Here is a 23,683-nt window from a genome sequence, read left to right on the forward strand (position 1 = left end):
ATATATAGCACAAATGTTAAGTTTGGATGTATCTATAAGTATGGTCAGTTCTTTAAGAGATATTTTGGAAACTTTTTCTTCAAAAATCCATGGCCAGTTATGTAATAGTCAGGCTAACTTTAAGGAAGCTGCGTGTAAAATTTGGACCTGTCTTCAATAAAATTTTCCGTTCTGGGATGGTTTCACTTTTTTTTTACATTATTTGTTTGTACATGTGTATAAAAGGTATATATCTTATCAGGTCCTATCCCAGATAATTGAACTACTTGCTTTATGGCCTTTAATAAGATTCTAGCCACAAGCACTGGATAAAGGATAAGGCTTTAGTCTGGTTATACTGTTTTTGCTATAGATTTCTAGTCATTAGGGGTTAGGATTTCATAAGCCAAATTCTCTAATAATATCTTAACATAAGGTGATACAGACTCATAGAAGGTACAAGTCTTTTTTAGATTTTTGATGATTTCCAGATTAAAAGGAGTATATCTTCTCCTGATTTGACCTGGAGGTTCATTAGGGTCAGGTTCTTCAATCACAATGCTTCCATTCTCAGTCCAAATGTATCCAGTCTTTCCTCCCTTGCTTTAATGCCTCTTGTAATTAGGACATATGAGAAGGGCAAAACTGCTGCACATGGGTGGTGCAGATAATGTCACCACCCCTCCTGCTACTCCTTTTCCTAACCAAGAAGGTGGAGTTGAGGGAGGAGTGTCAGGAAGCAGAGGATACTTAAGGGCACATGCAAGGGCATAGGCAGAAGTGAAGGAGAGCTGAAAAATGGAGAAGTGCCATGCCCCTCAAACCTTCCAGCACAGTATCAAACAATATAAACAAACAAGATAATATAAAAGATTTGCTTAGCTCCATCCCATGCTGTCTACTCTCTAGGCTACAGGCACCAACCCTCCGCTTGTCTTTCTCCTCATACTTCCTTGTTTGACATCACATAAATAAGACTTGCTATATCACTCTTCTACTTCCATTATTATACATTCTGAAAATTCCTTTTCTGCTCATAATGTCTTGGTCTAGTGTTTTTTTTTCTATGCCAGAACATTTTAATCATTTTTGTGTTAATCATATGTATGTGTATACGTGTGTTTGTTCTTAATAAGTACATACAGGCTGAATAGTGAATCCTGTGCCCCTCTATTCTCAGAATAATATTTGAAAGACATGAAATAATATTTTATATCAGATTATGATGGAGACCAGTTATGTAGAAATGCATTTATTAAAATGATAAAGGAATAATGTTGTAGATGTCCAAGTTAAAAATTTATCTTTTCATCTTTTAAAATCCATGTTTTCATAGTTCACTAAATGTAGTTTTGACTTGTTTTTCTTTCTTTAGAATCTTGACCTTATAAATAAATATTTGAAGCTTTGAGGAGAAAGATGGCAAACTAAAGATCAAGATTTCCATAAAACCACACTTATCATTTCTGACTTGGTTATGTTAGATGTGTGACAATCAAGTTACACTATGTGGATATTTGTTATTTACATAACATGTGAGCAATGCATTCCTTTAGACACTAGTAGAAGTGAAACATAGATGACCAAGGAAGCCAGATATAATGACCCATTATTATGAAATTATGCAGGCTATTTATGAAGATGTAATCAAAATAATTATTAAGACATCAGCAGCACTGCCTAATTCCCTTACAGACTACCTCATATTAGCGTTCCATCTCTGCATTATTAAAATAGGGATATTATAAAATACTAGATTTTCATGCTTACTCACCTCCAGAGAATTGAGAGTTTGGAAATGGAATACAAGTAGAAAGGGAGATTGAAACAGAGATGTTATGTCCTTCAATACATGTTTCTAATTCCTCTTGATTTTATCATGTTTTTGCTAATCACATTAAACAAAATTCTTAAGGCCTTTTAGGAAATGAGTAGAACATGGGTGGGTGATGTAATTATAAAAAAAAAAATAGATATGCATCTACTTCACTTACTCTTTTATTTATGTGGATTAAAATATTAAAATTTACTGTTAAGGAAATTAACAAGTCTTTGTATTATTATGAAATAATTTTAACTGTCAAAATCTTTAGAAAAATTCTAGCAATAATTTTGACAGTTTTGAGGCAACATCTTGAAAACTGGAAAATTGATGGATGATTAAAAAATTAAATAGTAGTTATAAAACCCAACCATGATATTAAAAATTCATGTAAAATAAATCTTCCTCTCATCTAAATGTATATATGGATTAATATATTGATTTAGATAGATATGAATATAGATTTACATTATTATTTGATATATCAGAATAATGATGAATGCATGGTTTGCTTAGGTATTATTATTAATCTTACCAAAGAGTTTTGTTCTATTAGTATAAAAGAAATGGAAAAGATGAACAAATGGTGGTTAGATGAAAACACAATTAAATGAATTTAGAACTCAATTCATTTTGAAAGGAAGCCTTTATCTCAACTGGGTTTGTGTTTCTTTGATTTCAACACTGCTTTCCTTCTCCATTCCAAAATCAGCCAGCAAGCTATCATATAGCATGCATATATATATATATATATATAGCATTCCATCTCCTTTGCAATTCTTATCTTCATCAAATAGTATTTTTGGCAAACTTAGAGTGTCATCTTTTACATGAGATGAGTAGTAATTTTTCATATACTCTCACCGTACAAGGCTCCCTCTAAAATTAGATTTTGTTTTGTTTATCTTTTTGCTTATACTTCTGAATGTACATATTTTTCCTCTCAAATAAAGTATAAACTTCATGAGAGCAAAAGTGAGTTTTTCCCTCTATTCACCATGTGAAGCATTCAGTCAGTCAACAAATATTTATTAAGTACAATATTCTTGACTTTGTAAACAATGCCTGAAACAGAAGAGGCACAGACAAAATACTTAGTAGATGTAACTGGTCTTTTAAATGAAAACTATTTCCATATTGACATTTCAATTTTTGAAAAAAATCTGATGCTTGCATTATTTGTATAGTATATATTAAAATATGAATGATATAATACAGTCTTTTCATTGAAACTATGTCTTCTATTTCTCTTCTATTATTTCTTCATAAACTATACTTAAAAATAACTTAAGTAAGCTAATTACATATATTGCCACTAGGAAGCCCCTTTCAGCATTAAAAGAAATCAAACAGGAAAATAGCCCAATGTAGTTTTGCTGAATGCTAGATAACAGTTTTTTTTTTTTTTTTTAAAGTATATGCTTGAATTTTCCTTGCATTGATCAACAAAATCTTTCTGTGGATATTTTCCATTCTTCCCCCTCACACATAACTTTGAGTCTGGTAGTTTTATTAGATGGCCATTACTGGGCATCCACAATCTCCTTTTGGCTGAATAATTTCTTGATGGCATTTTTCATTTGAGCATTTCTTAGTGTGTAGATTAAAGGGTTTAACATGGGAGTGATCATAGTATAAAAAACGGCAACAGCTTTATCAACAGGAAAGGTTGTTGCAGGCCTCAGATAGATAAAAATGCATGGAACAAAGAATAAGACAACTACAGTAATATGGGAGCCACAGGTGGAGAGGGCTTTGCGTCTACCCTCCAAACTGTGAGCCTTCAGAGAACTCAGGATGACAGCATAGGAGATCATTAAGAGGAGGAAGTTTAAAAAACAGATGAAACCACTGTTGGCTACAACAAATAATCCAAGGATGTGAGTGTCAGTGCAGGCAAGGTTCAACAAAGGATTTAAGTCACACATAAAGTGATCTATGACATTGGGACCACAGAAGGGTAATTGGACCAGGAACAGCATCTGTATAGTTGCATGAAGTAAGCCTCCTATCCACACCACACCCATCAAGAGGCTACGTAATCGCCAATTCATGATGCTCATATAGTGCAGGGGCTTGCATATTGCCACATACCAGTCATAGGCCATTACTGTGAGCAGGATGACCTCAGCCCCTCCAAAGAAATGTTCTCCAAACACTTGTATCATACAACCATTGAAGAAAATGGTTTTCTTTTCATAGAGTGAGTCTATAATTAATTTAGGTGTGTTAACAGATGAATAACAAGCATCTATAAAGGACAGATAAGCAAGAAAAAAGTACATGGGGGAATCCAAACTAGGGTTGATGACAATAGTAATGACAATGAGTATATTACCCACCATTGTTATAACATATATAATGGAAAACACAACAAAAATAATTTTCTGCATCTCTGGATTCTCCGTGAGCCCCAATAGGATAAATTCAGTCACGTTATTTCCATTACCCATTTATTCCATATAGATGTTGAATTCAAGCAAGAGTTATTTTAACTGTAAAGAAAGTAAAAAAAAAAAAAATCAGTAAGGGAGTCCTTATAGGACTTTGCTCTAGAAAGTTTTCATAGAAAGAGTCTGGTCTGATGATTACATTCATATACAAAATGGCCTTGTCCTTTGGTAAACTTAACTCTGAATCTCTGTGCTTTTAAACTTAAAGTGTCTGAGTGAAGAGATATATGCTTTGATGCAAAAGTTTCAAAAGTCAAGAGGACTTGGGTTCAAATCCCCCTCAAATGTACACTACTGGAAATTATAGCAGCTATCATTTACAGAATACATGAAAAGTACTATTTAATCAGTTTATACTTGTAATTGCTCTATAAATTAATTTGCAGATGCTATCTCATTTCATAACAACACTTTGAGATGGATACTATAATTCTACTCATTTTAGAGATAAGGAAATTGAGCCTAGGAAAGTTTAAGTTATTTTATCCAAGAAACAGCTAATAAGTTTCTGAGACAGGATTTGAACTCAGGTTGTCCAGATTTCAAGTCCATCATTCTATACACCTAGTTATATGACTCTAACCATATTAGTTAATCTATGTTTCCTCCTGTTTCCTCATCTGAATAATCATGGGGCAGGGTGATTCCTTCCCTTCTAGCTGTGAATGTTCTTATGATATGATTAGATTAGATACCTCACTGAGTACTTATGGCAACAGTGCTTTTTAAACCTTATAAGGCCATTTTAAAGGAGCATTCCATCAAAACTCTCATGCTATTTCTCTAAACAAAATACTGATGTGGCCCAGCTGATAATATATTTTAAATAGCTTGGGAATTCACCAAATGTTGGGAAAGAAACGATAAAGACTGATTTAATATCTTAAGATTAAGTGTCTATTAAAAATCATAGACATCTCTTCTTGGTCTTTGACTATTTAATATTTCTACCATCTACTTGGATTAAGACCTATTTGATATTAATAATCTATTCACAAATGACATAAACCTTGGGGGGGGGCAGGGAATAAGTCAATAAATTGTAATAAAGTAAGAATCAACTTAAAGTTCCCTTGGCTTTTAAAATATCATTTTCAAAGTGATAAATTGATCAAAGTTTGGTTAGATAATTTTTTTCTGAATTGGTGATTTCTAAGCTCCTTATGAATCAACAGTGTGTTGTGACAAGCTAATGTGATTTTAGGGTGTCATATTGAAATCTTTGCTTAGAGGAATCAGGATGATATAGTTCCTCTTCACTCTTCTAGCTACAGTTCACATTTGGAGTATTCTGTTCAATTTCACATGACATATTATTTGAAGAATATTAACAAATGGTAGGTTTTCTATAGGAGGAAAAGTGTGATAATTGGAGGGTGTTAATTTTGTTTTATGAAGATGGATTGAAGCAAATTAGCATGTTGCAACTTTAAGTAAAAATTTTAAAAGAGCACCTAAAAGTTGCCATGTGTAGTGGGTAATGAATTTATTCCCTAACTCCCCCGACTATAAAACTTGCAGCTAGTGCTGAAAATTTTAAAACAGTCATAGCATCATAGTTTCTTGCAAAGAAATTTAATTCTGAAATATTTTAATTTTGTGTTGCTTTTTCAGTTGAAATATATTTCCCATGGAACCCATAGAAATATTTCCAGGAAACATGATGTTTTTCTTTCCTTTCTATCTTATATATACATATATTTCTGCTTTTGTATTAAACAATGCATTTAACAAACATTTACAACCTACTTCATCCCTCCCATGTGACTGTGAACATTAAAAAAGACAACAGGTGAGAAATGTTTTCATTAAATATATAGAACACAGACATCTTTTTTAAAAAAAATCAACAGACCTAATTGACTGGAATGGATTGTTCATATATTAAACTTTTAAATTAAAATATTTAAATATTAATTTTAAATAATAAAGGTATCTAATGGCTTGTTGCTATATTTGCAATAAATGACAGATTTAGGATCCTATCCTGATAATGAATAGCTATGTAAAATGAGGAAAGTTCTTAAGATGGAAGTTTTAGGTTCATATTGTGGTACTAACTATTGTCATGACAACTAGGGAAGAGGAAAGACTAGAGTGAGAGATGATAACCCGATGTCCTTAAAATTTTATGACACCTCTGTTGAGTATTCCATCTGAAATGATCAGCTTTATCTTTAACAAATGTGTGCTCTTTTCATTTTCTTCCATACTCGTCTTCCACTCAAAGAAACAAATCTCTCACCAGAAGAAATTTCACTAAAGACCAACAATATCTTCAATACTAATTAAGATCTTTTTTTTAAAAACACAATAGAGGAATAAAGGGAGTTGGCTTATATGTTCCCCACTAGCACATTTAAACCTCTCCCACTCCTATTGCAATCTATTAGCTGCCTGTTTTTTTTTTTTTTTTTTTTTTTGTTAAGATTTGTCTACCTGTCTATCTAAACATACCTATAATTATACTTATACCATCTATCTCTAACAAATACATTATGTATTTTGTATTATTAATTACATAATATTAATTATATATAATTATGTATTCCTATGTATATATTTATCTACCACCACCATATCCACTATATTCTATATTGCCTTTTTTCACTTCTCAAATTGCATCTATCTGATTTTTGAAACAAAGATAAAATTTTCTGGCATCCCCTGCAATATGGAAGAAAGTAAATATCTAGGAGCAGCAAAGTAAACTTATTCTCCAATTACTAATGCTTCATATTTTATTATGACATTTTACCAAATATGCGTATACATTTCAAGAGTTTAAGATTGTGAATAATTCCAATTTAAAAATAGCTTTTTAAAGGCAGTGCAGTCTCACATAAGTTTTAGAAAACCTGTCACAGAATCACTGCATCTGTCTCTGTTACCTTTTATGCCATCTTTACTCTTCAGATACTTTGCCTGTGAAATGTAAATAAATCTCTTTTATATGATGGTTTACATTTTATCAAGAACTTTCTTCCCACCCAACCTCAGATGCTATTCATGAAAGATATTATTATTTTCATTTTGCAGAGAAGGAAACTGAGGGTCATAAAGATAAAGGGTAAGAAATGATCAAAATTTGATTTGTCTGAATCACTGCAATTTAAGCGTCCACCCAAAGAAACTTTAGTAGAACTGATACTTACTTTGCTTGATATTTTTCATATTTATTTCTTCTATGCCTTATTTCATGATTTTTAATGGATTTATTCTACAGCACAAAATTGGATTCTTAAAAGAAGCCTAGAAGCAAGCAAGAAATATAGCTTAATATATGTGGAACGACTTACCCTAGTCTGATGTATGGATAGCAAAGCTTTCTCAAGTATTCAAGCAAATTTTAATTTTCATGACAATGTTTTCATTAGATAGGAAGATGGTGGCAATGGTTCAACCATAGAGTCAGTCAGTTATTAATTTTTAATACAGGTATTTTCAGAATTCTTACCTGTAGATCTCTATCAATTTCCATATAGGAAAACTTAACCTTATTCAGTATCATGTTCTCTAATGCTAAAAACAACAAAAATTACAAAATAAAATAAAAAACCCACCCTCCAACATTGAGATGTTATGGAGGTCTACACATGCCTTTATGAAAACAGTAAGAAATGACTTTAAATGACCATCTATGTTTTAACCTCCTCTCGCATCACTTTGTATTGATAAATGGAATTAAATTGCATATTATAAGGTTTAGGGACCTATTTTCATGCCCAGATTGTACTCCCAGAGAAATTAATTATCAGAGGCTTTGTCCTAATAGGTACATTATTTTGGGAATGTGTTTGGGTAATAATGCTGATATATCCAGGTCATTCTTCACTCTAAATTGGGAGGCATCAATTTTATGCCATAGAAAAAGAAGAATGAAATGTTCCCATTAATATTTTAGGATCTGGTTCACCAAAGATACACTTTCCATTATAAGTCAGGAACAATCAGGGAAGACCATACCAATAATATAGCCCTAGTACACCCTTCAAATCAGCTTAATGAAAATGGATTACTGTGGATCCATTTAATCTGTGAACTCATCTGACATTTTACAGTTTAGATGTTTTGGTCAAATACATCATTAGGCATAAGGAAATAATGACTTGGTATCTAAAAATGTAAATGAAAGTCTTTTATCATGTTTCTGATGAAGTCTAAATATGGGGCACCTAAATGAAATTAGGGTTTAGTTGAGGTCTAGTGGCAGGTTTGGGGTACAGGGAGTCAAATAGAGTTCCCCTGAAACCCCTTTGTATTTGGCGCAAGGATACGGCGTTAAATGAAGTCTAGTTATGGCACAAGGGTTCTCAATAAAGGAATTTATTGGCCCTAAAAGCTAGATTGATAAAAGAGATTTATTATGGGGTTTGGAAGTAAGGTTAAAGTATAGTTAAGGAAATAGGTAAAGGTGGAGATAAGAAGGGCACTGGGCACAGAGTTCCAGTGGACAGAGGGTCTTGGCATGGCAGGCGTAAGGCTGACATGTTTGGAACCTCTGCAAAGAGGGAGTCCCAGTTTGGCTCTTTTATAATGGGAGATTTAGCTAGAGGGGTCTGTGGGTATAGTCCCAACTTGGCTCAGATCCCTGTGGGGCTGAGACAGGCCCAGATCTTCTATTGGAATTCAAAGGGACCAGGATCTGTGAATCAAAAGGTCCTTGATTGATAATTACATCAACTAGGAGGGGCTGGGAATCAGAAAGCAAGGAATCTTAAAGGGATCAAAACCACATCAGAATCAGTTAAACAAAGAGACAATCAGTAGATAACATATTCATGTTGCTTGAACTCAAATCCATGAACAGTATGGTCCATGGAATCAGGAAATATCAAACAAGACTGAATGACTGGATAACAATACACATATATGCAAACATGCACACATACATATACACGTATATATCCATATATAAACCATATGCAAAGTTGAAAATTGAATTTAATGAATTAATTGAATTTTGCTGAAACAATAATATTAGATTTAATATTGCTTTTCCAGGATCCTTCTCTTTGTAAGATTCACTCACTACCCATATTTCATAGAAATTAGCCTAATGGTCAAGCATTTGTCTTATATTTACCTCTGCCTTTGTGATCCCAACCATCATCCAGTCTCCAGAAAGACTTAATATAAAAAGTCAAATCTCAACCATTTAAACTATTTTAGCAATCCCCATCGCCTAAGGCTAATTCCATCAATTGAGAAGCTTTGTCTACTGATTCACTTCACCACTTGGCCATTACTATGAGGGCCCTGAAAGAGAGGTCCAAATGATCTGAGCTTAACTCTGTCATTAATATAACTATGTCATTAATAGACAATTAGAAGATGACTTACCTGTGTTGCTTGAGATTTTTAACTCTCATCTGACTAATTGTTATCAAAGATGTTGTCAGTCTTCATTGAAGGTGTTTAGTTCTTCAGAAAGTCTATTAACCAAATTTACTGGTTACTGTTAGCCTCATTAAAAAATTCTGTTCAGAATTCTGCACCTTAGTTTACCTTAATTTCTATTGTAACCTATATACACATCTATTTATCTATCATTCTATCTATATTTCTTTATTAATAACTTTTTTAAAATTATAAATATCTTTCCCAAGTTTCAGAGTTCTAGATTTGGCTTCCTCAAAAATTTTTCTACTTTATACCATGAAAATTATTTTGGGGAGTTCCATTTTCCTTTCAACGGAATCATGTGATGCTGTTTGTATTGTGAGTATTAATTTCCTCACACAGTGATCCACCCATGATCATCCAGTCATTTGTATCAAGACTTTATAAATTTTTTCCAACTATGATCCCTTTTTGTCCAAGAATTTTTTATATGATCTTGGATATATAGTTATATAAAATAGGTAAATAAATCAAATATTTACTGATAATAAATAATAAATTAATTACTCACACATTTAGGTATGTGACTCTAAATGTTATCATAACTCACAGGTTAAGAAGCTTTGATCTATCTGATCCCAGTTGTTATATTAACAATGATAATCAACTTGCCTGTCCCATTCTTCAACATTTGACCAAATGAATTCTAAAATGACTCTCTGTACTCCTAGAATGTTTAAAGAATGAAAATAAAAACAAATGCCTTTAGAAAAAGTCTAATAATTTTTTTAGTTTGTTTTTATCAGACTAGAGTATAATGGATTTTGATATTTTTAATAGGGCCATAGCCCTATTAGATAGCACCATAAAGAGAAATTACTTTCCTATTATTGTTATATTCCAAAAGAGATATTGAGTCAATTAAAGATAATCTCTCTCTCTCTCTCTCTCTTCTCTCTCTCTCTCTCTCTCTTTGTGAGGAAATCTGGGTTAAGTGATTTGCCCAGGGTCATACAGCAAGAAAGGATTAGGTGACTGAGGCTATCTTTAAACTCAGTTTCTCCCAACTTCAGGGGCTGGTGTTCTATCCACTATACTATCTAGCTGCCCCTGAAGATAATTTCCTGAAACATCCCAAATTGTATTTTCAATTCTTGGTCAAAAGATTCCCTCCTCCACAATTTTGCCCCAGTCTTATCCTTGGCTCCTTTGGTAAAGCAGGACTTTGCTGCTAATTAGTAGTTCACCTATCAACCCTAATCTGACAAGGAAGCTATTTGAAGATTATAGGACAACCCTCAATCTAGGATTAGATAAACTCCTAATGTGGGCATAAGTGCTTAAGTGATAATCAGAAAAAGAAAACAATACACTCTCCTGGAGGTGATAGAAATTCACTGAAATTTGTTGAGCAGGGGAAACTGTGTCTTAGTCAGACCTGTATTCTAGGAAATTTGATTTTCCAGGTGTTTGAAGGATGTATTGTAGTTAATTTTTGGCAAGGATACCAACAAATAATCTGTGGTAATATTATAGGTGTTAGAAGATGAGGGTCTATGATGTAGGTCTAGGTATCATGTATGAAAGTAAAATCATGTAATGAAAATTAACATTCAGGGGTAAGAGAATGAGTAATCAATTATAATACTTACATTATAAACCTGAATGCCTGAAAGGATGATTCCTACTCCTGAATAATAGTGAGAAAGTTCAGAAGAAAGAAGAGTTTATGCTGGAAAATGAGTTTACTTTTGTGTATATATCTTTAAGATGTCTATAAGATATCTAGTTTGAGAGTGTGGGGAGAGGAGTAATGTTATGTAGGTCTGGAAAGCCAAGAGATAGCCTAAATGGGAAAGGAATTATATGTCAGGGAAGTTTTTATTTTATCCTAAAATAAAAGAGAATCACTGAAACTTTTTGCTTAGGAGTAAGACATGTTTTATTCTTTATCTATAGCAATGTTTGCCATAGGATGAAACAATTTTGCTGTAATTTTGGCAAAATTCCTAACAAGAGCAATTATGCATTCTCTAAGGAATTCTGTGGTCATTGCATCACCAAGTTCTTGAAGTACCCAGAGTGAACAAGAAATAAATCTTTGCATTAAGAGAAGAAAGATATGAAGGAGAATCTGAGAGGTTTCACAAAATGAATTATCTATGGAGAAAATATCTCTCTATTATAAAATAATTTCCTCTGCATCTTAACTCTGACCCTGCCTTTAGAGGAAGGAAGGAGAAAGAAAAGCTTCAGCCCTAAGAGTAAAAATATCTCCAGCCTAAACATTGATGTTGTGAAGAAAGGATTTGGAAGTGCTGTATTCAGCAGATTTCATATTCGTGAAATCATAACCCACAGTTAAATTCATGATACCAATTACCCTAAATTTACCTGCTTTACAAACATATCTTGTATTTTCTGGTATCAAATCATGCGTATTCTTTGATTTGGTCATTTTAAGTTATATAATTTATCAATAATTTCTTACATGTGGTTCCAGAGAAAACCAATCCTTGAGATGGGGCTATTTGGAGATTTGGAGTGATTAGGTAAGAATGTGATCAAATCTCAGACATGAAGTGGTTTCATATTCTCTCTCTCTCTCAAAGATTTCTTCTTGAGGTTATACATATTATCTGAACAAATGTTTCTGTAAACTTAGAGGATGTGAATTGAGACTCTTCCCATTTGACTCCTCCCATTCCAACTCTCTACCTGAATTAACATTTAGCTATGTATGTAGTTTATGCAGCTTTAATCTACAGAATTCTACTTTGAATTATATGTTGGTTGCTGCAGCTACAAACATATTTGCTATGAATATCTCCTTATTATGTTCTAAATGAAAAATATATATTCAGTTTTTTTTTTCCCTACTCAACTGCCTCATATTGATGTGCTGAAATTGAGGTAAAGACAAACTTCTGAAGGTTTTGCCAAAAAGTAAGCAGTCAGGCATAATATTACATGTATTGGCTTGAGATGCTTAACAAAGCATTAATGGGTAAAAAATTTTAATTTTAAGGGGATTTTTATTAGAATGTTGGTCACTGGGTAATGAAGTATCTTTCACAAGAATTTGTATATATTTTTATTAGTCTGCAAAAAATCTGCAAACTTTCCAGAGTAGGGAATACCTGAAGAAATTTTATGAAAGTAAAGACCAATAGAAATATTAATGTAAATAAATTTAGAGACACACATATAAGGAGCTTTTGAAATTCATTTTGCTAATTGAAAGTAACCTTGGTTTATAGAATGATTAAAAAATGTTTTACCCAATCATCAGTTTGCTTCAGAATATAAATTTATTATTTCATGTTTACAGTGGGATAGAAAACACCAAAATCTTTTGGATTCTAAGATTATTTTATTTATTACATCATAGCTCTCTTGCAATAAATCTGTTCTTGTGAGTTTGATTATATGTGTTTCTGTACATAACAGAAAGAGATAGACAGAGACAACAGAGACAGAGATAGAAACAGAAAGAGAGAGAGAGAGAGAGAGAGAGAGAGAGAGATGTAATTAACATATTTTGCTATAAAATTTGTTGAAGTTGATATTGGATATATAAATTTAAAACCAAAATATAAATGTATATATAAATATAAAGAAAGATGCTGTATAATTATAGCCACTGTTTACCTCCAAAGGAGATATAAAATTTTATCTTTTTAACTTCTTTGCAAAACAGAATGATGGGTGAGGAACAATGTATATACTGTGGACTCACAATTGTTTTTATTGTTGTCATTCTTTTTAAATAATATGTGTTTTACTAGGTGGACAGGAAAAATATATATTCTAAATGAAAATTATACAAATTAAAATATATCAGTGATTTTAAAATGAGATGAAAAATAAAATGTATATGGAGTTCATTTTTGAATGAACTATGATGAACAAGAATGGTACAGCATGTTGGATATATAGTCAAAAAACTTGGATACAAATTTTGACTTCCTATAAATACCTGTGTGGTCTTTCAATAATCATGGCATTTCTTGGTCTCTCGGTTTACTCTTCTTTAAATTGGGGGAATCAGGCTCAATGATGTCATATTGCCTCTCCAATTCAAAATTTATGTTCCTTTGAGGTCAAACTTCATTTGGCTGATATCTATTTTTTTTCAGTTAATGGATTAGAATGATAAACATTTATATGATTTATGCATTAGACGGAAAGTTAAAGAATTTATGTAATTTAAGTTATAAAACTAGAGTTGCATATAGAGCTGCCCACTTGTTCACAACTTTTTTCTTCCTTTTATTTGTTTTCCATTTGAAAGAAAAGATCTATCTTCTAGAGACAAAGGCAGGCAGAGAAGAGATTATGCAGTCCCCATTTGGAATGTGATGCTTCATGAGGAAACAGATTCTTCTTCATTGAAGATTATTAAATAACAATGACAATGAAAACCTGAATGACTTTGCTTAGGTATGGTGCAGAAGGGAGTATTTTGAGGTATAGTTTTTACTTAAAGAGATTTTGATTTGATTGAAATTCTGTACTTTGGATTCTGGCTTCCCTGGTTATTTGTTCAATATATAGTTCATAATTATTTTTGTCTTTTCAGTTGAGCCAACTTTCACCTATATGACATCTTCAAAAATATAAAGATGGATAGTGCAAACAATGTAACTGAATTCATTCTTTTGGGTCTCACACAGAATCCAGAGATGCAGAAAATGTTTTTTGTGGTATTTTTACTCATCTATCTGTTGACCTTGGTGGGAAATCTATTAATTGTCATTACCATTGCAGTCAGTCAGACTCTAAACTCCCCTATGTATACCTTTCTTTCTTATTTGTCCTTCTTAGATAGTTGCTATTCTTCTTCCATGGGCCCCAAAATGATAATTGATTCCCTCTCTGATAGAAAAACAATATCTTTCAATGCATGCATGGCCCAGCTCTTTGCAGAACATTTGTTTGCTGGGGCTGAGATTATCCTCCTAATGGTGATGGCCTATGACAGTTATGTGGTCATTTGTAAGCCCCTGCATTATTTAACCATCATGTACAGATCAGTATGTAGTCTTTTGGTGGGATTGGCTTGGATGGGAGGCTTTATTCATGCCATAATATTGATTCTATTCATCATTTGGTTACCTTTCTGTGGACCCAATGTTATTGACCATTTTCTTTGTGATTTCTTTCCTTTGTTGAAACTCTCTTGTGTTGATATCCATCCCTTTGGGATTTTTGTTGCTGCCAATAGTGGGATAATGTGCATACTAATTTTTTTCATGCTTCTCGCATCTTATATCATCATTTTGAATTCCCTGAAAACACATAGCTCAGAAGGGCAGCGCAAAGCTCTTTCAACTTGTGTGTCCCACATTGCCGTGGTCATTTTGTTCTTTGTGCCATGTATGTTTGCATATCTACGGCCTATGACCACTTTTCCCATTGATAAGGCCATGGCTGTGTTTTATACAATGATAACACCAATGTTAAATCCCCTAATCTACACATTGAGGAATGAAGAAGTAAAAAATGCCATGAGAAAATTATGGAGCCAAAGAATGCTTTAAGATAAGAAATGAACAGAAGAATGTCCAGTGAATATTAATATTCATGATAGTAGCATAAAAACAACTTGTGCTGAAATTGTATTTCTAATAGCGATAACAAACATAACACTTTTCAGTTTTTTAATAGATGTATATATATATGCATTTTATATATATATATATATATATATATATATATACACACACACCTATATATATTATTAGGGTTAGGAACTACTTTTAAAATGTATACATTATTTGGTCAATATCATTTTAGATGGCTTTTGTTGAAATGGTCCCTTATCTTTGTTTTATTTTAAACACTCAAACCATTATTTAGAGAATGTGAGAAATCATCAAATTTATCAATGGAGAGGACAAAGCTGGGAAAGAAGATTATTATGTTGAAAGATTAAAAATAGCACACAAAAGACCTTAAAATATGAGAATAATGGGATGATCCTAGATAAAGTTTACAAGAATAAAATGTAAAAGAGTTACAAATTATTTAGGGTATGATCTATTCTATCAATAATTCTATCTTCTGTGGATATAATGACACAAAATGGGGGGAAAAAAAAGCCTTGATCTTAAATCTTTAAGGGACTTAAATTATACTGGGAAGGAATAATACATATATAGGCAAGTGAATACAGAGCATTAAAAGAGACATTTATGCTTACAATTTTCATTTAGAATCAGGAAAGATTTCCTAAGGGAGATGGTATTTAACCTGAGACTTGAATGGAACTATAAAATCTAAGCAATTAACTTTAGGAACCCTACTAGTCTAGACCTTGAAGAAAGGTTATATCATACCATATAATTTAATCTAAAGAGAACCAGTTGATCAAATTGACTAATGTAGAATGCATAATATTTTTGGCCTAAAAAATTCCACTGAATAGGATAGATGCTCAATGAATGAATGAGAAATCATTTAATAAGCAATTTTGTGCTTGTATTTCAGAAACCAAAATAAATTCTGAAAGGACAAATGTAAAGAAGAATATAATCCTTTTTCTCAATGAGTTAGTATTTTAATAGGAGAACACAACATAATGGTGAGAGCAGAGATGTTTTTGGCAAAGATAATTGGAGTCACAGAGCAAATGATTGTACTGATATTGCCAGCATGATTAGTGCTTTGTGATTTCTGACTTAGTGAGATAAATTGCTTGTAAAAAGAGCAGAAAGGAAGATATACATATAGCAATATGACATAAATATAGCTGGACAGGAGTGTGATTGGTATGGGTTCAACTAAAAGTGCCTACACAGAAGTTAATATGGGAAAATCTGAAAATTTTAGTCAATTTTGAGGTCAAGATGAGTAAGATGGATGATTTTCAAGTAAAACAATTGAATCCATTCATAGAAAGATAGAATCAAGAAATAGTGATATGTAATGCACACATACACTCCACAGACATGTATATATGTACATATACACACATGCACAGTATACATAAGCATGTATATGTTATTGTATACATCTATATAAATGTATGTTACATGTGTGTGTGTGTTGTATATATTCATGTGTGTGTATACACACACACACATATACATAAATTCCTGTTTTGGGACAATTTTATGAGGAAGTAAAGCAAGATTTCACAATTCTTCCTCCATTACTGGGAAGAGAAAAGTACTCTTCAGATAGGTGGATCCCTACAGCTTGACAACAGCTTTGGAAAAGGTTTTCAAATGTGGCTGATCTACCCCTCTCTGCCACTTCAGAAATGGAATGTTAATTGGTTTATGAATGTTGGGCATAGATCTGGAATTGACAAATTGCTTTATTCCTGAAGGGGAGAGCCAGACATTTTATCTTGATAGTGTGGTATTTTCTTCTTTTCTAAAATATATGATGGTTCTCTTTGGGAGCAAGTTTCTTGGGGAGGTTTTCTGGAGGCAGCCTTAGTTTCAGTTCAAAATAATAATCACTTCAAACGCAGCCAGGAGTTAAAATCCAGTCCTTTATTATGTCCTTCAAAGTCTTGTGCTTCAGCCCCTACCTCCCTTCGAACGTCTCCAGCCAGCACAAAGGTGAAATATGGAATGAATCTGTCTCCGCCTCCGAGGGTGGGCATCTGTCTCTGGCCCTGAGAGCTTCTTGCTTATATGCTGTACACTGAGTACACACCCATCATTATATCACTGGGAAACCATTATTTGTTGTAGGATTAAATCAGTTCTAAACATTGTCTCCTCAATTGCACTTAGTACCTTGTTTCAAGTTCTGGCCCATAACATCGCCTTGTAGGATCAGATCAATCATACTGAACCATGCTAAATTAGATAATTATTGTCTCTATCAATTCTAATGACTTAACACTTGGTAAGGGTTCCAACATCATAGGAAATGGCAGAAAATAAATTCTTAAGTAAAGGGGCTTCATCTCCCCCTATTTTTTAAAGTCATAGAACATTGTCTAGTACAAAAAGAATATATTCAAGCAATCTATGCGTGTGTGTGTGTATGTATATGTATATACATATACATACACACACATGCAGGCATACAATACACACATTTACATATATAAACATGCTTGTACATATACATACATATATCTATAATCATTCACATATATACACATGTATATACATATTCATCAATGTAAAATTATACTATGTTTCTATTTCTCTGAAGGTGGATAATATCATCCTTCTTAAGTCCAAGTGTTTCCATATTTTTTAATCCACCAACTCATCATTTCTTATATCACAGCAGTATTCCAAGCTTTTATACTATCTAGTTATTTTAAATAAATTAAAACCTTACTGGTTAATATGATTGAAATTTAGTGTACTTTTCCTATTTTTGCAGTTTTTGGCTGCAACCCTAGTTCTTTTCTGTATTGTTCTCTTTTTCAGTTTTCTGGGGGGGTCTCGGGGAGCAGCCTTCATTTCAATTCAGTTATCATCACATCATCACGAGAACAGCTAGGGGTTAAAGTTCAATCCTTTATTGTCTCCTTGCTTGGGGTTTTCAGCTTTCTTAGATGTTTTCCTCTCTCCTTGGTTTTGAGAGCTTGAGCTCCTGTCTGTCTTCTCTGCCCTCTGAATCTCTCCGAAATCTACCTGGCTTATATGCTTCTAGCTTATATGCTCTATAAAGAGTATAAACCAATCATTATCTCACTAGGAAACCATTATTTTTTGTAAGATTAAATCTATCATACTGAACTATGCCAAACTAGATAACCATTGTCTCTATCAATTCCACTGACTTAGCACCTTGTAAGAATCCTTGGTTTCAAGGTCAGAGTTCTGGCCCATAACACTTTTCTATAATCAGATATTTCTAGTGTCATTGTATAGAACAATGCTTTAATTTTGCTTGATTAAAATGAATAAATCTTTTAAAAAATGATAGTTTCATAAAGATTAAAGGATAAATTTAATAATATCAATGCATATGGTTATACTCTTTAAAGTATCTTAAACTCTTAGCCCTAATTTTCTCATCTGTTAAAGAGGGATCATCATGGTAAAACTCATGTCAATGTATTGTGAGGAATGAAGGAAATAGTGCATCAGCATGCTTTTTTATTCTTTTTAAAATTTTGAAAATTATTTTTTTTAAAGGATTGTATAGAAACTGGGTTCATTTGATCCTCTTCAGTGGAGACATGCTTTATTTTGATTTGTCTAGAGGTAAAAATTGATCCAAAGAGAGTGATTTGGGGCAGTACCTCCAAAAACAGTAAATCTGTTTATTTTGAGTACATAATTTCTGGCTCTAGACTACTGGCTAAAAAGACATTTGGAAAATATGTGATTTTGGTGTGTGTGTGTGTGTGTGGGTGTGTACGGTGGCACGCTGTGTATCTCTTTAGTAGGAAACTGCTCCAACAAACTTCACTTTTTTGACTGTCCTATGCATTTGTCATCAATAAGTACAAGCTTTACCCTATGAATGAAGTCCATTCTTTATCATCAATATATGGACAACATTGTACCAGAAAGCAGCTAGCCATTATAGTAGATACAGTGATGATCTTGGAATCCGGGAAAATTGTCTTGACCTTCCTAGCTGCATGATCCTGGACAAATAATTTAACCTTGCTTCATTTTTCTCATCTGTGTCAGCCAGAGAAAGAAATGGTAAACTACTTCATTATATTTTTCAAGATACTGGCAAATGGGCTCATGGAGAATAAGAGATGACTTTAAAAAATGACTGAACCATTCTCTATCTTCTTATAATTCTTTATCCTATCCCTTTGTTTCCACTTCCATTAATAAAGTCCTGTGAAATATGTTTTTTAATGTTTTAATTTGTTGCACCACAAAAGAAACAAAGATTATCATAAGTCTTGTCTGTGAATTTGCCTATCTTGCCTGCAGTCAGATAAAATTAACAAAATTTGGATCCACACTAAAGGGAGTTTTAAGATGTTTAAAGATCTTTTCCCATCATAATCTTCATCTTACCTGACTTTCTTCTTCAATGGATTTTTATTGTAAGTCAGTCAGTAAATATTTATTACATACTGACTACATGCAGGGAATGGGCTAAACTTAGTGATACAAAGAAAAACAAAAACTATATCCCTATTCTCAAAGTTTTTATTTTTTGCTGTTGGAGACAGTGTGAAAAAACATGTGTGTACACATATATATTTACACATATATATGCATATATACATATTAATATATGCATATATTGCATATGTGCATATATGTGTAAAATAAGTGGAAGATAATGTCAGAAGGAAGGAACTAGTTGTAGATGGGGGACAGAACAGTGGTAAAAACTTCTTGCGGGAAGAGAAAATTGAAATTAGTCTTGAAGCTAGGGAAACTTGTAGACAGAGATGTATAAGAAAATGATCTTAAATACCAAGGCTAGCATATAAAAAGTGTAGAGTTTATCAATAGCATGAGTGAAACCAGAACAATAATTTATATAAACTTGACAAGATTACAGATTAAACTGACTCATAAAGGATTCAGAACTTGGATTTGAACAATGCCAAATTCAGAAAATTAAACATGAAGCATTCTACTCACCTCCCTCAAGAGAAGAGATAGATTTAAAATTAAAAAAGAAATATACCTGTAATTTTATAATAATTGTAATAATTTGTCTTGCTGGACTATGAATGATTGGATAAAATTTCTTTTATTTTTTTCCTAATTCAATTGATGATATAAGAAATATGGATTATATATGCATGTTAAGAATAAATATAGATATCTTTATATTTGAAAATTAAGAACTGATTGTTAATTGTATACCAACATCAGTTTCAATTAAATTATGATGTCCAAGGTCAGTTTACAGAAGGTATAAAATTTAAAAACAAGAAAAGATAGGAAGTGAAAGCACCAAAATGTAGATAGCTTTCTCAAGATGTGTATCTTTCATGGGGAAGGGAGATATTGAATAAAATACTATAACCACTGGGCATGGTCAGCTCAAATATTTTTTTTAAGATGAAGTTGAAATAGACATATTTGTGGGCAGAAAGGGAGGAACAAATTTATTCAGAGTGAAATATTGGGTAGGTTAGAATTAGTTGAGGGAAATAGGAAAGTGGAGAAGGGAAGTATGAAGAGTAGAGGTCAGAGAAAGTAAATGGGAATAAGATATAGAAATATAAGAAGAAAGAGTATGTTTCAATCAATTTTCTAGTTATCTCTAACTCTACAAAACCTCATTTGCCAGTATCTTGCAAAAGATACTGTAGTATTTTACCATTTCTTTCTCCAGCTCAGGTTAAAACTGAGGTAAGCAAGGTTAAATTTTTGGTTATACAGGGTTATACAGTTAGTAAAGCCAACAAAAATGTTCTTGACTCCAGACCCAGCTCTGTATTTACTGTGCCACCCAGCTGCCCTTTGATATGGCATAGTTCATAAATGGATGATAAAGAAGAAATGATACTTATTCTAACAGTTTCCAAATAAAGAAGAGGGGTGTGTGTGTGTGTGTGTGTGTGTGTGTGTGTGTGTGTGTGTGTGTGTGTGTTTCTCCCTTATCTAGATCTTAAGGGGTAGAAAATAGGAGGGACTTTTCTATTCTTTTAATGAGTAGTCTGGGGGGTTGAGGAGTAATAAGAAATGACCAAGACTGACATTGAAGCATTATGTGAAGAAAGTAATCACTAGGCTTCAGAACCACATTTTACTGTTCAAAAGTATCTAGAAAAATTGATTTTAAAAGACTAAGACACATGATTGGGAATCTGTGTTCATATAAAAGGAACATGCTCTTTGTAGTATTGTAGCAATAGCTCACAATTAAACAGTGATGTGTTTTGCAATGTAAAAGAACTTTACCACTTGTATTATTACTTCCCCACATACATCCTTTATTTCTACAATATACATTTCCACAACTACCATTTTAAAAAGGGAAGTAGAATAGTTCCAGGAATAAAGCAAAGATGGCATAGTAAAGCCTGGAAATTACTCAAGCTGTACCATATGAAATCAAGTCTCAGAGCAGAGTGTTATGTAATGAAACCACTCTTCACCTCAAGATAGATTGGAAAGACTTCAAGAAAGTTCAATTTCATTGGAATGCATAGGTCAGGTCTGGGAAAAGTCTGGGAAAACCAGTGGGAGGATCTTGAAAACAGCAAATCAGCAATTGAGACCCTTGGACCTGGATCAAAACTTGAGCAGACCAGTGGGGGAACTTCCAATTCCAACTCAGAATGCAAATTTTGGGATACCATGATGTTTCCTGGAAAGAGCAAGGAAAGCTGCCCCTTGCTGTGAGCAAAACACCAAACACAAGGGGCTCCTGTGCTCAAAGTCAAGGCTCAGAGTTTCATAAGAAGCTTGGGACAGTACACCCTTTACCCCAGACTTAGAGCTCGACCATAAAATCACGCACAAAAACAAAATACTAAAAGAGAAAGTTAAGAAAATGAGCAAGAAACACAAAAGAACCTTAATCATAGAAAGCTCTTAACAGTGACTGGGAACAATAAAATAGCTACTCATCAAGGACAAAATGTACATAAAAGAAACTTCAAAGAGTGATATGAAGTGGTTCCAAACCAAATGAGTCTTCTTAAAAGTGTTAATAAAAAACTTTGTAAAGCAATTGAGAGATAGAAGAAAAACCTGAGAAAAGAAATGAAAGGTATGTAAGAGAATCAAAATCTTGGAAAAAGAGGTGGGGTGGGGTGGGAAGAACACTGAAGAAATCCATTCCTTAAAAGACACCATAGGCAAGATGCAAAAGAAAAAAAAATCCACTGAAGAAAACAACATCCTTATTCTGATGGAAGTGGATCTCTTCAATAAAGAGAGCCTTAATTGATCAAAGATGGACAGAAGCAGCTACACCCAGAGAACGAACACTGGGAAATGAATATAAACTGCTTGCATTTTTGTTTTTCTTCCCGGGTTATTTATAGCTTCTGAATCCAATTCTCCCTGTGCAACAAGAAAACTGTTCGGTTCTGCACACATATATTGTATCTAGGATATACTGCAACCCATTCAACATGTAAAGGACTGCTTGCCATCTGGGGGAAGGGGTGGAGGGAGGGAGGGGAAAAATCGGAACAGAAGTGAATGCAAGGGATAATGCTGTAAAAAATTACCCTGGCATGCGTTCTATCAATAAAAAGTTATTAAAAAAATAAAATAAAATAAAATATACAAACAAACAAACAAACAAAAAAAACATTTGAAAAATAGAATTAATCAAATAAAAAAGAGACAAAAAGCAAATTGAAGAAAATGACACTTTAATGGCTAGAACTGGGTTAATAGAAGCAAATGACTCTATGAGCCATCAGGAATCAAACTAAGGAGAGTGAAAAAAAAATGGAAGAAAATGTAAAATACCTCATTGCAAAAATAGCTAACCTAGAAAATCGAATGAGGAGAGACAATATAAAAATAATTGGTCTGCCTGAAAGGAATGACCAAAAAAAAAAAAAAAAATAGCCTGGAAAACATCCTTCAACAGATCAGCAAGGAAAACTGCCCTGACATACTAGATCCAAAGGAAGAAATAATCATTGAAATAATCCATCAACTACCTCTCAAAAGAGATCCCACAAGGAAAGTCCCAAAGAACATTGTTGCAAAATTCTGGAACTATAAAGTTAAAGAAAATGTACTGCAAACTACCAGACAAAAATAATTCAAGTATCAAGGATCAATAGTGAGGAATACCCAAGATTTGGCAGAATCTACAATAAAGGATTGGTGGGTTTGGGATACCATATTCTGGAAAGTAAAGGTTCTGGGGCTGTAACCCAGAATTAACTATCCAGGAAGAATGAGCATCTTGTTTTCAGGGCAGGAAATGGATCTGCAATTAAGTGAAGAGACTTTCAATTATTTCTATTGAAAAAAAAAAAAAAAACAGAAGTAAACAAAACATTTTATTTGATCTCTTAAACATGACTCAATAGAAGAACAGAAAGGTAAATGGAATATATATATATATATTATTTAAAGGTTAAACTGTTTATATCCTTAGATGGGAAAATATCTGTGACTCTTGAGAACTGTATCTGTTATAGGGACATTTGGAGAAGGCATAAATGGACAGAGGATATGGTTGTGAATGTACTCTG

General features: G+C 32.9%; 2 protein-coding genes across 2 annotated transcripts; one reads left to right on the forward strand and one right to left on the reverse strand.

The window, feature by feature from the left end:
* Positions 1-3,324: 3,324 nt before the first annotated feature.
* Positions 3,325-4,254, reverse strand: LOC127541315 (olfactory receptor 4C46-like). Its single transcript, XM_051966598.1, has one exon. The coding sequence runs from the start codon at positions 4,252-4,254 to the stop codon at positions 3,325-3,327; it is 930 nt and encodes a 309-aa protein (XP_051822558.1).
* A 9,968-nt stretch (positions 4,255-14,222) lies between these two features.
* On the forward strand, positions 14,223-15,140 carry LOC127541326 (olfactory receptor 4C5-like). The gene has a single exon (XM_051966611.1). The coding sequence runs from the start codon at positions 14,223-14,225 to the stop codon at positions 15,138-15,140; it is 918 nt and encodes a 305-aa protein (XP_051822571.1).
* Positions 15,141-23,683: the final 8,543 nt, after the last annotated feature.

This window comes from Antechinus flavipes, chromosome 6, assembly GCF_016432865.1.
Source record: "Antechinus flavipes isolate AdamAnt ecotype Samford, QLD, Australia chromosome 6, AdamAnt_v2, whole genome shotgun sequence".
Classification (NCBI taxonomy): Eukaryota; Metazoa; Chordata; class Mammalia; order Dasyuromorphia; family Dasyuridae; genus Antechinus; species Antechinus flavipes.